Raw genomic sequence first — 18,506 nt, forward strand, 5'->3', positions numbered from 1 at the left:
ATTTACAGGAATCGCATGGGGCAGGTCGGGAGAGGGTGAAATCGCTATTCTTAAATAGTTGAAGTGCATATTCAACTTCCAAAGCGGAAGTACCAAGATGTCGATGACCGGCTGGCGCCCCTACGTCGACGTTGCGACTCAATAACTAGTAAAAATTGACATCAATGTTTTGAATCTGTTATTTTTAAATGTAGAACGAAATAGACATTTAACTCAGTACTGCAGACGTTCGGTCTTACGTTTTTATTATTCGAACCTTTCGAATTTAAAAACTATGTAATTAAGAAGAAGTGTACTCTGTTGTTACAAGTAATATTTTATTATTGATTAGAAGTACTCGTACATACGATTACTATAGGCTATAAATAATTTAATTGAGTGACATTATCGTTTTCATAGCATTATAAAGCTGTGTGTGTCGGTTATATGGAGCACAAAGATTTATAAAATATGTGTATAAATAATTTAAAAAATGTATTATATTGTATCGTGCTTGGTGAAGAGAAAAATAGTTATGCATATTTCGGAAGACATTCTAGCACAAGATACCATAATATTATAGATACCAACCCATAAGGGAGGGGCCAACACCCAGCAATGGGATATTAACATGTAATTATGTGAGTTGATATTATAATATAAATATATTTATATATTTTTATGTTATCAATAATCCTTTTTCATCAATTTCACAATGTTCACGTCATATTTGCTTTTAATCACAGCTGTTTGCAAATGCCGTGTTTTGATATCTCCCAGCTACGTAGATCATCATATTTTACTGACAAAATAAAAGTAAAGTATGTATTTTTTTAATTGTGACAACATGGAAATGCACTAACGATAAGATTGTCTTTTTGCATACATTTATATTCTGTAATTATGAGTAGCTTATCTTATAATACATGATAATAAAGTTGAGGTAATATTCTATTTCAGTCTTTAAAGAAATATTTATATTTGAAAAAAATAAGTTGTTTTTGAAATAAGAATTTTCTCTTTGTATCATAAAGAAGTTAGGACGGTACTGATGTTAAAAATAGATTTCCTTTAGTGATGCCATTCTACGAGTTTTCACAATAATTGTATTTCTCGAAGACGCCTTTTCAACTGCAACATCTCGATGCGCGTCTGCTTGTTACGTAACCAAACGATAGTTTTGATAGAGCTTCGTTTTCCATTGGCGTCGAATTTACTCATATAATATTATACTCATAACTATGCTTCTAACGAAGAGGCGCGCTCCGCGTCGGACGTAGGCGGCAGCTGTTTTATTAATAAAAAATACGCTACGAAAAAATCGTTATCTATAATTTACTTGGATATATAAGGTTAACGTGAATTTAATAAAACATTGTGTTATAAATGTATAGTAATACTTCTGTTATTGATATTGTAAAATTCAAATATATACGTGTATCACTTTCATAATATATAGATGGGTAAATAAACAAAACTATATTAAAATAACATCTCAGAAGTTAGATTTATTAATGTTAATTCATTACTATTTTCTTAATTAACTCATAAAATATGTAAAAATTGGGGTTATCTCTGACTTTTCACTTATAGCAATATAATACGTTAAATGGTAAAGTATTGTGATGAGGGAAATTCAATTGAAATGACGTAATACGTGGTATTGTATTTTTTAGGTATGAGTACCAAGTCAGCCAAGTATATGACTCTTTCCATTCATGAGAATAAGTCCTTACGTCAGCACGTCCCGGAGGGAGGCACACCCCCTCGGGTGTAACTGCTGGTGCGCTGAAAGTGGGGAGTGACGTCAAACCATTTCAGCAACAAGTGTTTCGAATGAAAATATAGTAAGTGACGGTCCATGTCTATTTTTAACCGTCCAAAAGAGGTCGAGTGCATATATTGTTATAGATCAATTAAAATATATATATATTTACGATACATAACAAAAAATATATATTACAAAAAATATTGTAATCGTACAGAATTTTTTATTTTCTATTTCGTGTTATTTAGTCGTATTTTATTATACACTTAACATTTGCAGTAAAATATTGTGACGTGTTAATGTGGGTTTTATTTTAATTGTTTAATAACCATTTTTCTTTGTTCCATTTCTCCTGTTGCGTTTTTTAAAATTTACAAAGTAGCGCCATCTATTGAAAAGTGGTGATATTAGCTTAAAAGTTCTAAGAGTAGCTAATATTAAAACGCCACGGCGTTAGTGATGAGCTTTTGCGTGAATTTGATCTAGATGGAGCTTTTATCTCTTACAATACACTTAACTATAGAATTATGTTATTGATTTTGCCGTTCATAATATTACAAGTTTATAATTCAAAATACTTAATGTTATTAGAATTTATCATTTGAATTTTGTTAGTACTATCCCAAAATTAATTTTAATTACAATATGTAATTGTAATCAATTGAAATAAAAGTTAACTTCAATTGTTGTTATGTATTTAAATATTTTGTACAAAATATGTTTTAAAATTTTCTCGACTGTCTTCTAATTTAAAAAATTACATTAGATAATACCATAGGTAGCATAACAGGTTACTTTAATCTCACTTCAGTAAAATGTAAGAGAAGAATAATATGAAGTAAAGATTAGATTTTATATACGCTGTCTTTGAAAAGACTTCAACGCGTTTTGATATTTTGTGATGTAATACAGTGGTGTCGTTCATTAAAACAATAATATATCGATATACGATACATTTCTATCAAACAATAAAAATATCAATAAATATATCAAAATTACCATTTAAAAAAAAAACGTTATATATAATTACAATTAATTAAATTTTTTTCTTAAATAGTAGATTGTCCATTATATATTTACGTATACAGGGACGGAAATAATATTTAAAATAAAAAATGATGACAGTTTTTATTTTTACATTCAATATAATATATAAACAAAAAGCTTTTTCTTTCTCTGTTGATTTTTTAATAACAAATATATTTTCTTCAGAAATGGCAAGTATAAAGTAATCTCGAACAATGAAATAAATAGTAGAATCCTTGGGCGGCCATTATCTTGGCATCATCATTCTACAGCCACGGTCGGAGCTTTTAAGGCTGCGGGGGAAGTTCGGCGAGGAGCAGGGACGGCCGCGGGGCGTCGAAAAAGCCTCCGCCCGCTAGTACTGAGTCGAACGCGACGCAACTTGCATGTCGTTATAGTTGCGGTATATATACAACACAGTGAAAATAACTTGAAGGATTGTGTTTAAGCATTGTGTGATATCTTAATTTAGTACGAGTTGTAAAAATACTGTTCGTTAAGTACATGAATAAGTTATAAATACGAATATTTTAGTTCTGTAACTGGTGTAGATAGTGAGTGTCACGTGTGTTTACGAATGAATGTGACGGCGTAGGCGCAACGGCGGGTCGCACTTTCTGTGAGATATTCGTGCTCGCGCAGGCCGTCGCGGCCATGTTGCATACCTGAAACGAGTGAGTGCGCGACACTGCGCGAACGGGACACAATAATCGTTTTAGTCACGGGGTACTTTCGCTGCAAGAGTCCTAACCTTGCAATGTTATCAACAGTGTCATGACTAGGATGGGGCGGTGGCACGTGGTGCTGGTCGCGCTGGCGCTGCTAACCGGCGCGGGCGCTGGCGCCGCCGCCGAACAGATGCAGTCTCGTGCCGTCGATACTGGAGTTGACCTTCGCGTACCCGAGGCTCAGCCTATTGGAACGATTGTTGGAAGAATCCCAACTAAGCCTGGCTTTACATATCGCTTTAATGAACCGCCGAAAGAGTTTGTTCTTGATCCATTATCGGGAGAAATCAAAACTAACTCGATTCTTGACCGTGAAAGTGTAGATCGTTACGCATTTGTTGTTCTATCAAGTCAGCCTACATATCCTATAGAAGTCAGACTTCGGGTAACGGACGTAAACGATAATTACCCGGAATTTCCTGAACCTATAATAGCTGTTGCGTTTTCGGAAAGTGCAGCGCCGGGAACTAAACTATTGCTAGATGCTGCTACTGATAACGACTTGGGTGAAAATGGGATTACTAATGATTACAGAATTGTAGATGGTGATAATGAAGGAAAGTTTCGTTTAAATGTTACGGTAAATCCCAGTGGCCAAACTTCGTACTTGCATTTAGAAACTACAGGAAAATTAGACAGAGAAACAAATGATTTTTATACTTTAAATATATCAGCGCGTGATGGCGGAAATCCACCTAAGTACGGATATCTTCAAGTAAATGTGTCTATTTTAGACGTAAATGATAATCCTCCTATTTTTGATCAAAGCGACTTTTCTGTGTCACTAAATGAGAGTGTGCCTCCTGGAACAACAGTTCTTAAAGTAACTGCTACAGATAGTGATTTGGGTGATAACAGTAAAATAACTTACGAAGTAAGCGACACAGAAAAACAATTCGCAGTAGATCCAGAGTCAGGCGTTATAACTACTATAAAAAAATTAAATTGTCCAAAGTATTGTAGCAATAAAACTTGTAATATGACTTGTGTGCTAACAGTTATAGCAAAAGATCATGGAGTGCCTCGTCAGGATGCCCGAACGTATGTAACAGTTAATCTTATAGATGCAAATGATCATGATCCAGTTATAACATTTACTTATGTACCACCAACAGCTAGTTTTGCTACTGTTGATGAAAATGCGAAAAATGGGTCACTCGTAGCTGCTATCACGGTTACTGACTTAGATGCGGGTCTTAATGGTATAACTAGCGTGCATATTGTAGCAGGAAATGAACTGAATCATTTTCGATTAGAAAACTCAAGCAGTGTCTATATCGTGCATGTAAATGGTATTTTAGATAGAGAAGAAATAAGTAAATATAATTTAACAGTTGTTGCAACCGACAAAGGAATACCTGCAAGGACTGCTACATCATTTCTAGTTATTCATGTGAATGATGTAAATGACCATGAACCTGTATTTGAAAAATCAGAATACTCAACGGTTTTAAGTGAACTTGCTCCTTCTGGAACTTATGTAGCTGGTATAACAGCGACTGATGAAGACTCTGGGGTTAACGCTGAAATATTTTATGATTTTTACGATGGCAATCAACAACAATGGTTTTTGATTGATCATTTGACAGGTTTAGTAACAACAAGATCTGCTTTAGATAGAGAAATACAGGGAACTGTTGAACTAAACGTTTCAGCAAGGGACGGTGGTCCAAATCCGAAATGGGCTTATACAAGGCTAAAAATTACTATATTGGATGAAAACGATGAAGCACCGTCTTTTCCACAATCTCAAATTAATGCTACTCTTCCAGAAAATGTGAAACCTATTAAAGAAATACTTATTTTGGCTGCGTCTGACTATGATCAGGGAACTAATGGTTCAGTATCATATTATCTTTCTTCAAGCGTAGAAAGAAAATATCCAAACACTTTTATACTTGATCCTATAACAGGTCAATTAAGTGCTGCAGCAGAACTAGATAGAGAAAAAAATTCTTTATACGAAATTCAAGTAATTGCTAAGGATCAAGGATATCCACCACAGTCTTCAACTGCCACAGTATTTCTTAAAGTGCTCGACGTGAATGATAATGATCCTTTATTTTATCCTCAAAGATATTTTGAAAGCCTGAGAGAAGATGCAACTCTTGGTTCGAATATTCTTAGAGTCAATGCATTGGATTTAGATGAAGGTGAAAATGCAAAAATTATATACAAGCTCGAAAGTGGAGGCGATGGCTATTTTGATATAGAGCCAATGACTGGTAACATAATACTACAAAAAGATTTTCGTAAAGCTCCCAAAGCACTTTACTCGTTGCGAATATCTTGTAAAGACAAAGGTAATAGACGGGCTATCGAAGATGCCTTTGTTGATATAATTAAATCTTCATACCGAAAAAGTTTGGAGTTTGAGGGATATAATGGTTACAACTTTAAAATAATTGAAGATGAAGGAACATCAAAATTTCAGGCTGGACGTTTTGTTGGCAAAGTTGGTACAAGAACATTTAGTGATTCGATGTTATATTATATAATGGAAGGTGATCCTAAACATGTTTTTAAAATAGACGAAAAGACTGGAACAATAACTACTGAATCTAATATTGACCGGGAAGATAAAATGACATATCATTTAAAAATTATGGCTAAAAGTGGTCAAGCCTTTGGATTTACTACTGTTAATATTTCGGTATTGGATGTAAATGATAATTACCCATATTTTATAGAAGGAAAAGATGATATCCATATACCGGAAAATATGGCAGTAGGCCAAGAAGTATATTTTGCTAGAGCAACTGATCGTGACTCTGGTTCTAATCGAACAGTGTCCTATGCTTTAAATTACAATCCTGACAATACTTTTAGAATATCTGAGACTACTGGCGTAATATATTTAAACAAAGCTATAACAAATGAACCAGGCTCTGTTTTGTCTGTAGAGGTTACTGCTTCTGATTCCGGCAGACCTGTTCTTGCCACTAAACATACAATTACTGTTATTATAGACGACGTCAACGATCATACACCGGTATTTGACCACACTTCATATGAAACTTCCTTATTAGAATCTACTTATGTCAATACTAGATTTTTTGCAATATCAGCTTCGGATGCTGATTTGGGCCCGAATGGCAGAATATCTTATTCTATTACTGAAGGAAATATGGACGGAAAATTTGGAATTTTTCCTGATGGTTATCTTTATGTTAAAAATACACTTGACAGAGAAGAAAGAGATTATTATTCTTTGACAATAACCGCGTCCGATTACGGTAAGCCGCCAAGATCATCACAAGTACCTGTTGTTATTCATGTTTTAGATGAAAATGATAACAGCCCACAGTTTACTAATACAACATTCATATTTAAAATAAAAGAAAATGAACCACCTGATACTTTTGTAGGCAAATTGACAGCAACAGATAAAGATATAGGGCGCAATGCCGAATTGACGTTTAGTTTACCTATTGCTCAAAGTGATTTTAGGATTGATTCAAGAAATGGCTTTATAAAAACCTTAAAATCCTTTGACAGAGAAAACTTAGCCCAAAACTCTGGTCAAAATTATATCACATTGACAGTCACTGTAAGTGACAACGGTAAGATAAAACTGTCAGACTCCGTTAGAGTAACGATATATATAACGGACGTCAATGATAACGCACCGATATTCACACGGACTCCTTATTCGGTTGACGTATCTGAAGGGACGGCAGTAGGAGCTTCCATTATGAGAGTATATTCTTCTGATGCAGATGAAGGCCTAAACGGAGATATTTATTACAAACTGATAGGTGGTGATGATATGGGCAAATTTACACTCGACGAAGCAACTGGTCAACTTTTTATTAATAAGCCTTTAGATCGGGAGACTGTAGATCATTATTTACTCACAATATTGGCTCAAGACTCGGGACAGGATATCCAGCTTTCTTCTAGTACAACAATAAGCGTGGATGTACTTGATGAAAACGATAATGCGCCTACATTTTCCCAGACACAGATGAAAGTGTCAGTCTTAGAAACAGAACCAATTAATAAAAAAATTATACAATTTTATGCAAACGATGCGGATTTAGGTATAAACAATGAATTACAATTTTCTATTTCATCAGGTAATAGAAAAGAAACCTTTTTTATTGATAGCTATTCCGGAGAATTATTTCTTCATAAGCATTTAGATTATGAAGATTTGACTTCCTATGTTTTAAACATTACTGCTACCGATAATGGCAGTCCAAGTCTTTCATCAAGTATTTCGTTTGTGGTCAATGTAATAGATGCAAATGACAATGCGCCAGTATTTACTAATACTGCTATTGTACGACAAATACGTGAAGGGATCCCTACGCATACTCCAATAGTTACAGTGACAGCCGAAGACCCAGATTCAGGATTGAATGGTAAAGTTTATTACTCAATTACACATCAAGATCCGAATGATGGGAGACGGCATTTTGCAATAAATAACATAACAGGTGTCATTCATACTTTATTGCCTATTGACAGAGAGAGTATTGACACATTTAGAATAACTGTTGTAGCTTATGACAGAGCTGAACCACCTTCGACTAGATTATCTGCAGAAAAACTTGTAACTGTTATTGTAGAAGATATAAACGACAACGCACCTGTTTTTGTTTCTATGAATGCAGCTGTAATTAACTCTGCTCGGTTAGGTCGAAGTATGAGTCACGGAATATTTATTATGAACGTTTTGGCTCGTGATCTCGATTCTGGAACAAATGGACTGGTTACTTATAAATTGATTCATGGAGGTAATGATATATTTGACTTGCATAGAAGTAATGGGGCTTTATCATTGCGATATCCTCCTGCTATGCCAGATGCCAGGTGGAATCTGGTCATTAAAGCAACAGATGAAGCTGTGTTAAGTGAACAAAAAAGTACGGAAACTTATTTGACTGTTATAATGGGGGGAATGGAGTTAGAGGGCATTACATGGACCAATGTAGGGTCTATTTCAGTAGCTGAAAACGAACAAGCTGGAACTGCTGTGTTAAATTTGACTAATAACTATAAAGCGGGATTAGAGTATTATATAGTGAATGTGACCGGTGATAATAAACAAGTGGACAGGTTATTTGATATAGATTCCTCATTAGGGATTTTATCAACGGCAGTTTCATTGGACAGAGAAGCTGGCGTTGACAGATATGAAGTAGAAATTTGTGCTGTATCGACGGGTTCGCCGCTGCAATCAACGATGACAAAGGTAAATTACAATATACAATTTTAATTTTTTTGCATACAAATATGTTAAATCGTTATAAAACGCTAACAAGAGTGCACCCCTCTGACAGATGTCATGATCAAAATACCAATGTTATGTCGTATAAATATGGGTACGCTTTATTTACTTATTTTAAATCAGGCAATCCAATTAACTTCGCACAATCGTCGGTGGAAGACAAAACATCGGCACCGTACTGTTGTTAAAATAAAAATAAATTTAAAACGAATGCTCGTTAGCGTACGTCGGCTTGCGGACTCTAATCGGAGACTCTAAATTAACGATAAGCTGCGTCTCGCAACGATATCACAACATTCGTTCTGAAACCTTCTAAAGATTAAATGAAACATGAATTTTATTTGTAAGTCGTTTCGTGTAATGCCAATATTAGCTAAAAACGAAGTAAAATATGATATAAATTAATTAAAACGAAATCCATTTAAAGTCCTTGTTTCTTACTATTTAAATGAACTTGATATTTAAAACAATTGAAATTCTAGGAGGCGTTTAGAAGCCCTATTGACCGACAATAAGCTTAGAAATGACTCTTTTTCACCAATCAAATTACCCAATATTATCAATTATATGTCCTAAGTTAACCAAGTTTTAGGTATAACAAGACTTATAGTTCAGATTGCATTTATAGTTACTTTTAATAATAATATTTATAACAACTGAGCATAAGAATATAAATACTTAAGCATATAATCATATCGTCACATCGCAGTGCACTTTGTGCAAGCTCGTCTGGGTAGGTACCACCCACTCATCAGATATTCTACCGCAAAACAGCAGTATTTAGTATTATTGTGTTCCGGCTTGAAGAGTGAGTGAGCCAGTGTAATTACAGGCACAAGGGACATAACATCTTAGTTCCCAATGTTGGTGGCGCTTTGGCGATGTAAGCGATGGTTTACTTTTCTTACAGTGTCAATGTATATGTATGGGGGCGTTGGTGACCACTTACCATTAGGTGGCCCATATGCTCGTCCTACCTATACTATAAAAAAAATCGTCAATTCACTTTGCATTATGATGGTTTAAAGTTATTATGTAATTTGAAATTGTATACGTTATTTTGTATACCATACAATTGTGACTTCTATATGTATATAATACAATTATTTAAAGTTATTTGTGAAACGTATTAATTTAAACTCGTTACAAAAGATTACAGAAGCGTACTGGTTAGTCTAGAATAAATTACTGATTACTTATTTTATTTCTTTTCTTGTGTTCGAATTTTCCATACACACTCGCTTTATAGTATACGGACTGTATTATTATCATTTACATATGTTGTTATTAAAAAACGATGGAGTCGTGTTTCATATATGATATATAATAATCGTTCATACATACGAGTATTTTTATGGGCGTGAAATATTTAGCGTTTTATCAAATTCAAATTTACAGTTATCACCAGTCTCAGATAAGTGTTAAGAAAAAGTTTAATTTTTTTATTTAACATAAAGGGAAAAATCGTTTTTAAGTATACTTGTAAATTCACTTAAGAAGACTTAAACGATATTTTTATTTTTCAACACCAAAATACGAAAGGTTGTATTTATGATACGAGAATACTTTTATTAATTCAAATCTACCTTGAGTGTACACAAACCTCGATATATTTTAATATTAACAATATTAAGTGATCAATTTGTTATATGACAATAAAGCATTAACCAATAAAACCGAAATTCGTCATTGTTGGCTATTATTTGATATATATTGTTGGGTACATTCTAATTCCAAAGAATCGGCCATCTGATGTCAGCATCACCGTCACTTTCCACATGGTTACCACTCTTTATAATCATTGATACATACATCATACAGGGATCTTAGACGATCCTTTACGCTTGTACACTGGCTCACTTAAGTCTTTGTTTAGCGGTGGATTGACAGAGTGGTTCCTCTCCATGCCTTGCACAAAGCGTGTACTTACTTACCAAGGCGTTTTCTTGAGTTTTTATTATGAAGAAATACTTATAAATATATTTGTCGAGGTAGATAAAAATGTGCCCGAAATATTATTTATTTAAATAAAAAAATGTTATATTATATATTACAAATGTTATATTATATTATATACTATTGCTTGAATATTGTTTATTTAAAATCATAAATGAGCACAGTTTGTTGGATATTGTACGGATACTTGTCTATTAATTGTTTGCCTAATTGGGTTTTTATTTTTTTGTTGGGTGTTATATATCATACGCATTCTAAATTTTGTTATAACAATTAAATAATAATCTTTCAATTTCTATGGCAAGATATACCTTAATAGCATCAAGTTTCTATGTTTTAATCGCTCATTTTTTTTTTTAAATGTATAGTTCTGCACTGTTATATTTTAAATAATTAAAATGAAATTAAAATGTTGATAAAGTAATTGCACAGACCAAATTTATATTAAATTCCATATCTATAGTACTCATGTTTGTTAAAAGTATTCATATAATTATAAAAAACAAAATTTGTATTAACACTTTATAACTGATTATGGGACGATGAAACCCGCCCTTCGTATAATGCCTTAAATGTATTAAAAATAACAAGATTTTTATAATACTTAGGACAGTTCATTCGCTTATACATTTCGATTTGAGAGGTTATTGACCGTTAAGTGTTGAGTGTCACTCTTAATAACAATTTTATTTTGATATAGTGGTGTTTTTTCGCACATTTGGACTGTAACGTCTTATGGGAAAGGTATTTTTATGGCTATCGATTCAGATTTTATATTTAGGATACTTATTTTATGTGATATGATGTTATTTAATATTTTAACAGAAATATGTTTTTGATTATTAACTTTTATCAATATTTGATAACAATTGTTTATTTTTATTGATTATAACATGATTATTTGCATGATTACCATTATGACTTATGCTTTCATTATATTTATGGGTAACGCCTTGTAATAAACATTACTACCGTTATTTCCAGCCCATTTATATTAACACCCGGATGTGCGAACATAAACACAAGCACATACCAATGTGTTTCCACTAATAAATAGTTATTTTACTATCTTTATACAGAGTATCTATTAGACTTAAATTTGACTTCGTCTGTTTTAAAATAATCATTTTATATCATGATATTTTTGGTTTTATTTTAGCATTTTTACTGGTGGTAGAGCTTTGTGCAAGCTCGTCTGGGTAGGTACCATCCACTCATCAGATATTCTACCGCAAAATAGCAGTACTTGGTATTGTTGTGTTTCGGTTTGAAGGGTGAGTGAGCCAGTGTAATTACAGGCACGAGGGACATAACATCTTAGTTCCCAAGGTTGGTGGCGCATTGGTGATGTAAGCGATGGTTAACATTTCTTACAATGCCAATGTCTATGGGCGTTGGTGACTACTTACTATCAGGTGGCCCATATGCTCGTCCGCCTTTCTATTCTATAAAAAAAGCACAATAACGCTGTATTATATAAATATATTTTGCGTTCAACCAACTGTTTGTCGAACTAAACATACTTCGTTTTAATATTTGTAATTTTATCTAACTACATAAATCACAAAAATATCATTCAAATTCATCTATTTTTATAAAACTCCGACTGTAGTTTAATGTAGACTGATCTTTTGAAACTATATCCACTCAACAGCTTATTTGCTTTAACTGCCAGAAAGGTGATAAAAACGAAGTAAAACAAATGAAGGCAGGAAGTAGTAAAATAATAAAGGTACCAGTTTGACTATGGAATTCTAAAAATTCTGTGGCGTCTACCACAATCAAAAAATTCAATATCAGTAATGCGATTTTACCTTGAGGTTTAAGGTAAAATCGCTTTACTAAAGCATGTCGGTATGTAGTAGGAAAAAAAACGATGTGCGTCACGTGAAACTTAACCGAAAATTGTGGGTTCAAAACCACGGATGCACTACTAAATTGTCATGTCATTAATTTAGTATCCATTGAGTTGAATTGAAAAGCCGAGATGGCCCAGTGGTAAGAACGCGTGAATCTTAACCGATGATCGTGGGTTCAAACCCGGGCAAGCACCACTGAATTTTCATGTGCTTAATTTGTGTTTATAATTCATCTCGTGCTTAACGGTGAAGGAAAACATCGTGAGGAAACCTGCATGTCTCTAATTTCATTGAAATTGTGCCACATGTGTATTCTATCAACCCGCATTGGAGCAGCGTGGTGGAATAAGCTCCAAACCTTCTCCTCAAAAGGGAGAGGAGGCCTTAGCCCAGCAGTGGGACATTAACAGGCTTTTACTGAACCGAATTGAAGCATTTTAGGAGATTATTTCGCAGATCTTGTTCTTCTCAAAAGGAGGGTTAACAGGCTGATACTTTACTTTTTTTTACTGCTAAAAGTGTGTAATAGAGCGTTATCTCGTGAGTTAATTATCTTATTAAATATTTTCTTATTTGCTGACTGCGTCCTACAACTATGGCATGAGATTAAGCGATAAAATAACCTCGTATAAAACGATTAAGGAAGTAACATTTGTTTAGTGGCGTCTTCTAGTCATCTTTAAATCACCCAACGTTATTTCAAATATTCCCTGCCTCACGATGGAATCTTCAGTCTTGTAAAATGCACGTCCTGTATTTTAACGCAGTATATTTTTTATTTATTTATTTTAACCTTTTCTAGATAAATTAAATTACTTATATATAATATTTACTAAATTTATTTATTATTATTCGTTCTTGTAATGAAAAAAAAAATTTTTTTTAATTTAATATCACAATTTAATAGTACATTATTTTTATTATATACTGTCTAATTAATTAGCAAACATAATTTCTACTAATATTCTTAATATTAGAAATTATTTAAATTATGGTATAAATAAGCAAGTGTTTGATACTTATTAAAGAAACTAGCTATTCGTTCCGGCGTCGCACGTTTATATCGAAATACATTTATAACTGGTTTATATTATAAATTGGTTTACGCAGTGCATGCCAGTAAAGCTCTGTCAGTATGCGTAATTCCGACATCTTCAACGATGATCGTCATGTTTCAGCCAGTTTACCCAAAACCCTTATGATTTATATACCCACACCTTCCTCGTGAATCACTCCGTACATTAGTGCAGGCCGCATGAAAATAAATTCGGTAGCTTTTGAGTTTATCGCTTTTAGTATATAGCGCTTTATTTTATAATATTTGTGATAATAGTAATCATGAGTAAGTTAGGATTAGTGAGCGATCAATTGTTAAAATATGATCATTTTAAAAAGTATCGGTTTAAGGTAGCCCGGCTAGAGGGTGACTATCACCTGACATCGAAAGCGCATTAGGGCGCCAAGCTGCATTCCCTCTTCTGATTTATGCAACGTGCTCCCGCCGGCGCGGGCATCGACACCCGCCTTAATGAACGTACAAGTTACGTTATACTGTGAAATAGCTTTCATTATTTCACGCCAATACTAATAGACTTGTGTCTATGCTTAGAAGTATTTTGTGCCGTTTAGGTTCGACTCTGTCATTAGTTAAATGTTTATTGTTTTTTTTTTATTGTAATGTCGATTATATTTTTATCGGTTATAATAAAACGTTGTTGTTGTAATTGTCTTGCATAAACTTTTTATCTATACAAAAAGTTTTGACTGATTTTTTATTATATTCATGTCACATTTTTATACAATGTCGTTAATACTATTCGGAATTTAATCTCTTAACACGGTAATAAAGTAGTACGAATCCAGTCACATTACATTTGACTTTTTAAAATAACTGTACATAATCCATTTATAGTAAAATAAATAACAATAAAGAGATTGTCTTTTAAATTGCCGATATAGAGTCGGGCATTTTAACTTATTAACGTTTCAGTTTTTATCAAGAAATTTATTGGTCGGGACGAACGTGCCCGTTGAGAGAAAAAATTGTATGTTAAATCAGCGTTTATTTCAACCTACGTTACGTCGTCTAATGCGTTTTGAGGCGCAATTGATAACGACTTTGGGTGGCGCGTCCTCTAAAAGCCTTATCGGAGAAAAAAGTCACTTAGGTACCTAATACTTTTCGTCTTCGATCTGGATAAGGAATGAAGGCATGCGGAGCAATTTTTATACCTAATTATTTTAAAAGTACATTAACATCGCAAATGTTTTACATATATTCATTTATTTATTTATTATATTCACTCCAACAAAATTATTAACATTTAATTTTGCCTTGTCAACTCGCTTAGGTGCTGCAATGTCTGCCGACACTGGTATATATTATTAAATATTTTTGATGTGTGACCATATAGTACACAGGTGAGCTCTCAATAGACACAGCGTATTTAATATAGGTTATATAATATTCTAATCAAAAACTATTTATATATGTCTCTTCATTATGAAATAGCGGTACAGTAGCAGCCTGTTAATGTCCCACTGCTGGGCTAAGGCCTCCTCTCGCTTTTTGAGGAGAAGGTTTAGAGCTTATTCCACCACGATGCACCAATAACGGGTGGTGGAATACACATGTGGCAGAATTTCGATGAAATTTGACGGGCCGGTTGGCGTGGTTGGTAGATATTTGCCTTTTCACGCCGAAGGTTGTGGGTTCGATCCCCACCCAGGACAGACATTTGTGTGCATGAACATGTCTGTTTGTCCTGAGTCTGAGTGTAATTTTCAATATAATTATGTATTTACAAAAGAAAAGTAGTATATGTAGTATATCAGTTGTCTGGTTCCCATAGCACAAGCTTTGTACAATCTTAATTAGGGATCAGATGGCCGTGTGTGAAAAATGTCCAAGGATATTATTATTATTAATTAGAGACATGCTGGTTTCCTCACGATGTTTTCCTTCACCGAAAAGCACGAGATGAATTATAAACAGAAATTAAGAACTTTAACATTATGAAATGCTTAACTAATATTTCTTAAGCTTATATTTTATGTTATTTTTTGTCAATTTGGACTTAAAAACAAATGGTAGTAATAAATAGCAAGAGGGAGGAAAACACTGTGAAGAAACCATGTATCCACCAACTCGTTATCGTTTATTCTATGAGACTCATGTCTATATATATATTAATAAAAAATGTTTTTTATATGCACACATTCATAACGGAATTATCTTGTATGTATATATTGTATGTATATATAACAAGGTAGTACGATATTTATAGAAGAAAAATAAAACAAATCATTATTGTTATTACGTCATGCGTTATATATTAAATATGAGGACAAATCTTTATGTAGTACGTAAGATTGTCGAGACAGTTTACTCAATTAGTTCAATTCAGTCGTGCGATCGAATTAGAAAACTATTCGTCTCGGAGAGAGTTGATCGAGTCTCGACCTGTTCATATACAGCCTGCTCTTATAATGAAGTGTATTAAAAACATCTGAATTGAGTTTCACGGAAAACAGCACACTTAGTTGATTACGATTAATTAGGTTTTATGCAGATATATCTTATGCGTAAACATTAGATTTGATTTGAATTAATTTATTAAAAGAGTGTAGGTTATATTTGACTTATTGTTTTTTTTTAAACGGAATGGAAATCTTAGAAAGCCCGGATTCTGGGTGGATTCGGATTATATGGGATTATGACCTATTTAGCGATTATAAGGCCTTAATACTTTAGCAAATCGGACTGTAATTATTTAATTTAATTGTGATTTTTTTTTAATTTTTTTATTTTACAGCAGATGTGTACGAAGCTTAAGTTATAATGATATTTAAATTTCATTTAATTTAAATTTGCGTCTATATATTTTTCCAATATCAAGAGCAATCACAACATTATAATAGATTATTCTCGAACAGTCTACTGTGCCCCTTTCTTATCAATGTTGATTGTAGTGACCAATGATGCATGACCTCCTTCGCTCCGGGATGTCGTTCACAAATTGTTAAGCGGGGTCTTTTATTACTGACTGTCACAGATCTCGTTTAATTGGCCGCCTATATGTGTGTATTCATGTGAAGCTGAACCGGTTTGTAGTTGGTTTGATGCTTTCTACGTCATACACAAGCAAACCATAGCGTAATGTATGCAGTTTAAAGTTCTATGAAGTTTATTATGATTTGTGTATCATTGGCGAAGGCGTGATAGGAGTTTAGTAGAAACGGGCATATACCTGTCGTTTATATTATCCCGTACACTTGTATTAAAAACCTGCTTAGAATATTGAGAGGTCATATAACTGAATACGTAACAGCCTGTAAAAGTCTCGCTGTTGTTTTAAGGCCTACTCTTCGTTTGTGGAGGCTTCGAGCGTATTTCAATACGATGCTAATTTAGGTTGGTGGATTTTCATCCGACAAATGACGGTAATTACAATGATTTCCTTCACCGCCGAGCACGATAATTATAAAAATAAATGAAGCACATGAAAATTGAATCCAGGATTAGAACCCTGGATCTTGGATTAAGATCCACATATTCTAACAATCTCGGCTCAATAAGAGTCGAGTCAAATTTTGTTTTCGTTGGTTTGTTCTTCGCTTACATTCATATTAATTGTGATGTTAGATACTTAGCGCGTTTTAGATTAAGTATCTGTGAATCGCGTGAGAGGAAAGGCGTCGCTTCAATAGAGCAGTGTCGTGTCCGTTATTTACTGCTTTTGCTATTCATGGCAATGGCATGGCGGAGGACAGCAAAAGTTTTATCAAAGTTGCGATAAAGCAAGCATAAAACTCAGCAAAGCGAAATTCATTAGTATGTAAAATAATACTGGTAATTAAATTGATATGTTAAACTGAACTCACGACAATATTAATACATATATTTTTTACCAAAATATAAATAACATCGACATAAATAATTTGCTTTTTCTTAGCGTCCGAGATTAAATGTTTGGGTATAAATATAAACATTGTTTTTTTTTTAATAATAACAATATTAATTCAATAAAATTGTTGTATTTTAATGATGTTGATATAATTGATCTTATCTATTTAATAATTATTATTATGAATTTCGATCCACTCAAAAACAATAACCACAGATAACATACTAAAACCAGTCAATTTGATGACATCCTTCTTTTTTGATATCAGCTAAAAATTAAAATAGGAAATTATTACTAAAGGTTATCAGTCTGTCCACAAAAATAATAAAACATGAAGGGGAACTATATACATAATATATACGAGGTAAGAGCATTAAAATGTATAGTTATTACGTTGCATTGTTTGAGGTAGATATAAAATAAATATATATACATATTTATGTACACATTATACGCAAAAAAAATTGTTACAGAGATGGGACGGCAAATCGAAATTTAAATTAAAGCTCGCTCAATTCTAAATACCGGATAGATCTGTTTTTTTTTCGGTTCTTGATTAATATATCTTTATTATTAATACAATAATATTCTACTAAATTACTTATATCCACTTTAATATTAATAAACGCCATTTTGTTTTCACTAATCCATAACGAGTATCATAAATTTTTAAGATCTCAACCGATGCTATCGCCTCAATACATTTTCACAGTTGCTTACTTGTCCCCTCTTCCTGTCCTTCTGTGGTTAAAATAGGCTATAGAATTATATGCACTCAAATTTAACGGTAATTTTTAAATTTCATCACGGCCAAAAAGTACCTAAAACAATCGCGGAGTAATATGTGTCATGAGTACGATTACGACTCATGAAATGTTTAAATTATTAAAAAAAAACCGAACACATACTTACTAAGACTAAGCTGTCACTATAACTTTTACAAAAAATTACGATTTTCCGCCATGCAAAAAATTAAAATAAAACCAATTAACATACCAAACTATTCATTGATATCGAAAATAGTGTACAAAAAATTTGTCTTACCTA

At 33.1% G+C, this 18,506-nt stretch overlaps 1 protein-coding gene across 1 annotated transcript in view; it reads left to right on the plus strand.

Moving 5' to 3' along the window:
- Nucleotides 1–3,547: 3,547 nt before the first annotated feature.
- The window catches only part of LOC126771217 (cadherin-related tumor suppressor), a 101,712-nt gene continuing 86,753 nt past the window's right edge, over nt 3,548–18,506 (plus strand). Inside the window, exon 1 of the mRNA XM_050490973.1 lies at nt 3,548–8,701. Coding sequence (XP_050346930.1) covers nt 3,548–8,701 — 5,154 coding nt within the window. The remainder of the gene's footprint in view (nt 8,702–18,506) is intronic.

The sequence above is a fragment of the Nymphalis io genome, chromosome 10 (assembly GCF_905147045.1).
Source record: "Nymphalis io chromosome 10, ilAglIoxx1.1, whole genome shotgun sequence".
NCBI classification, from domain to species: domain Eukaryota; kingdom Metazoa; phylum Arthropoda; class Insecta; order Lepidoptera; family Nymphalidae; genus Nymphalis; species Nymphalis io.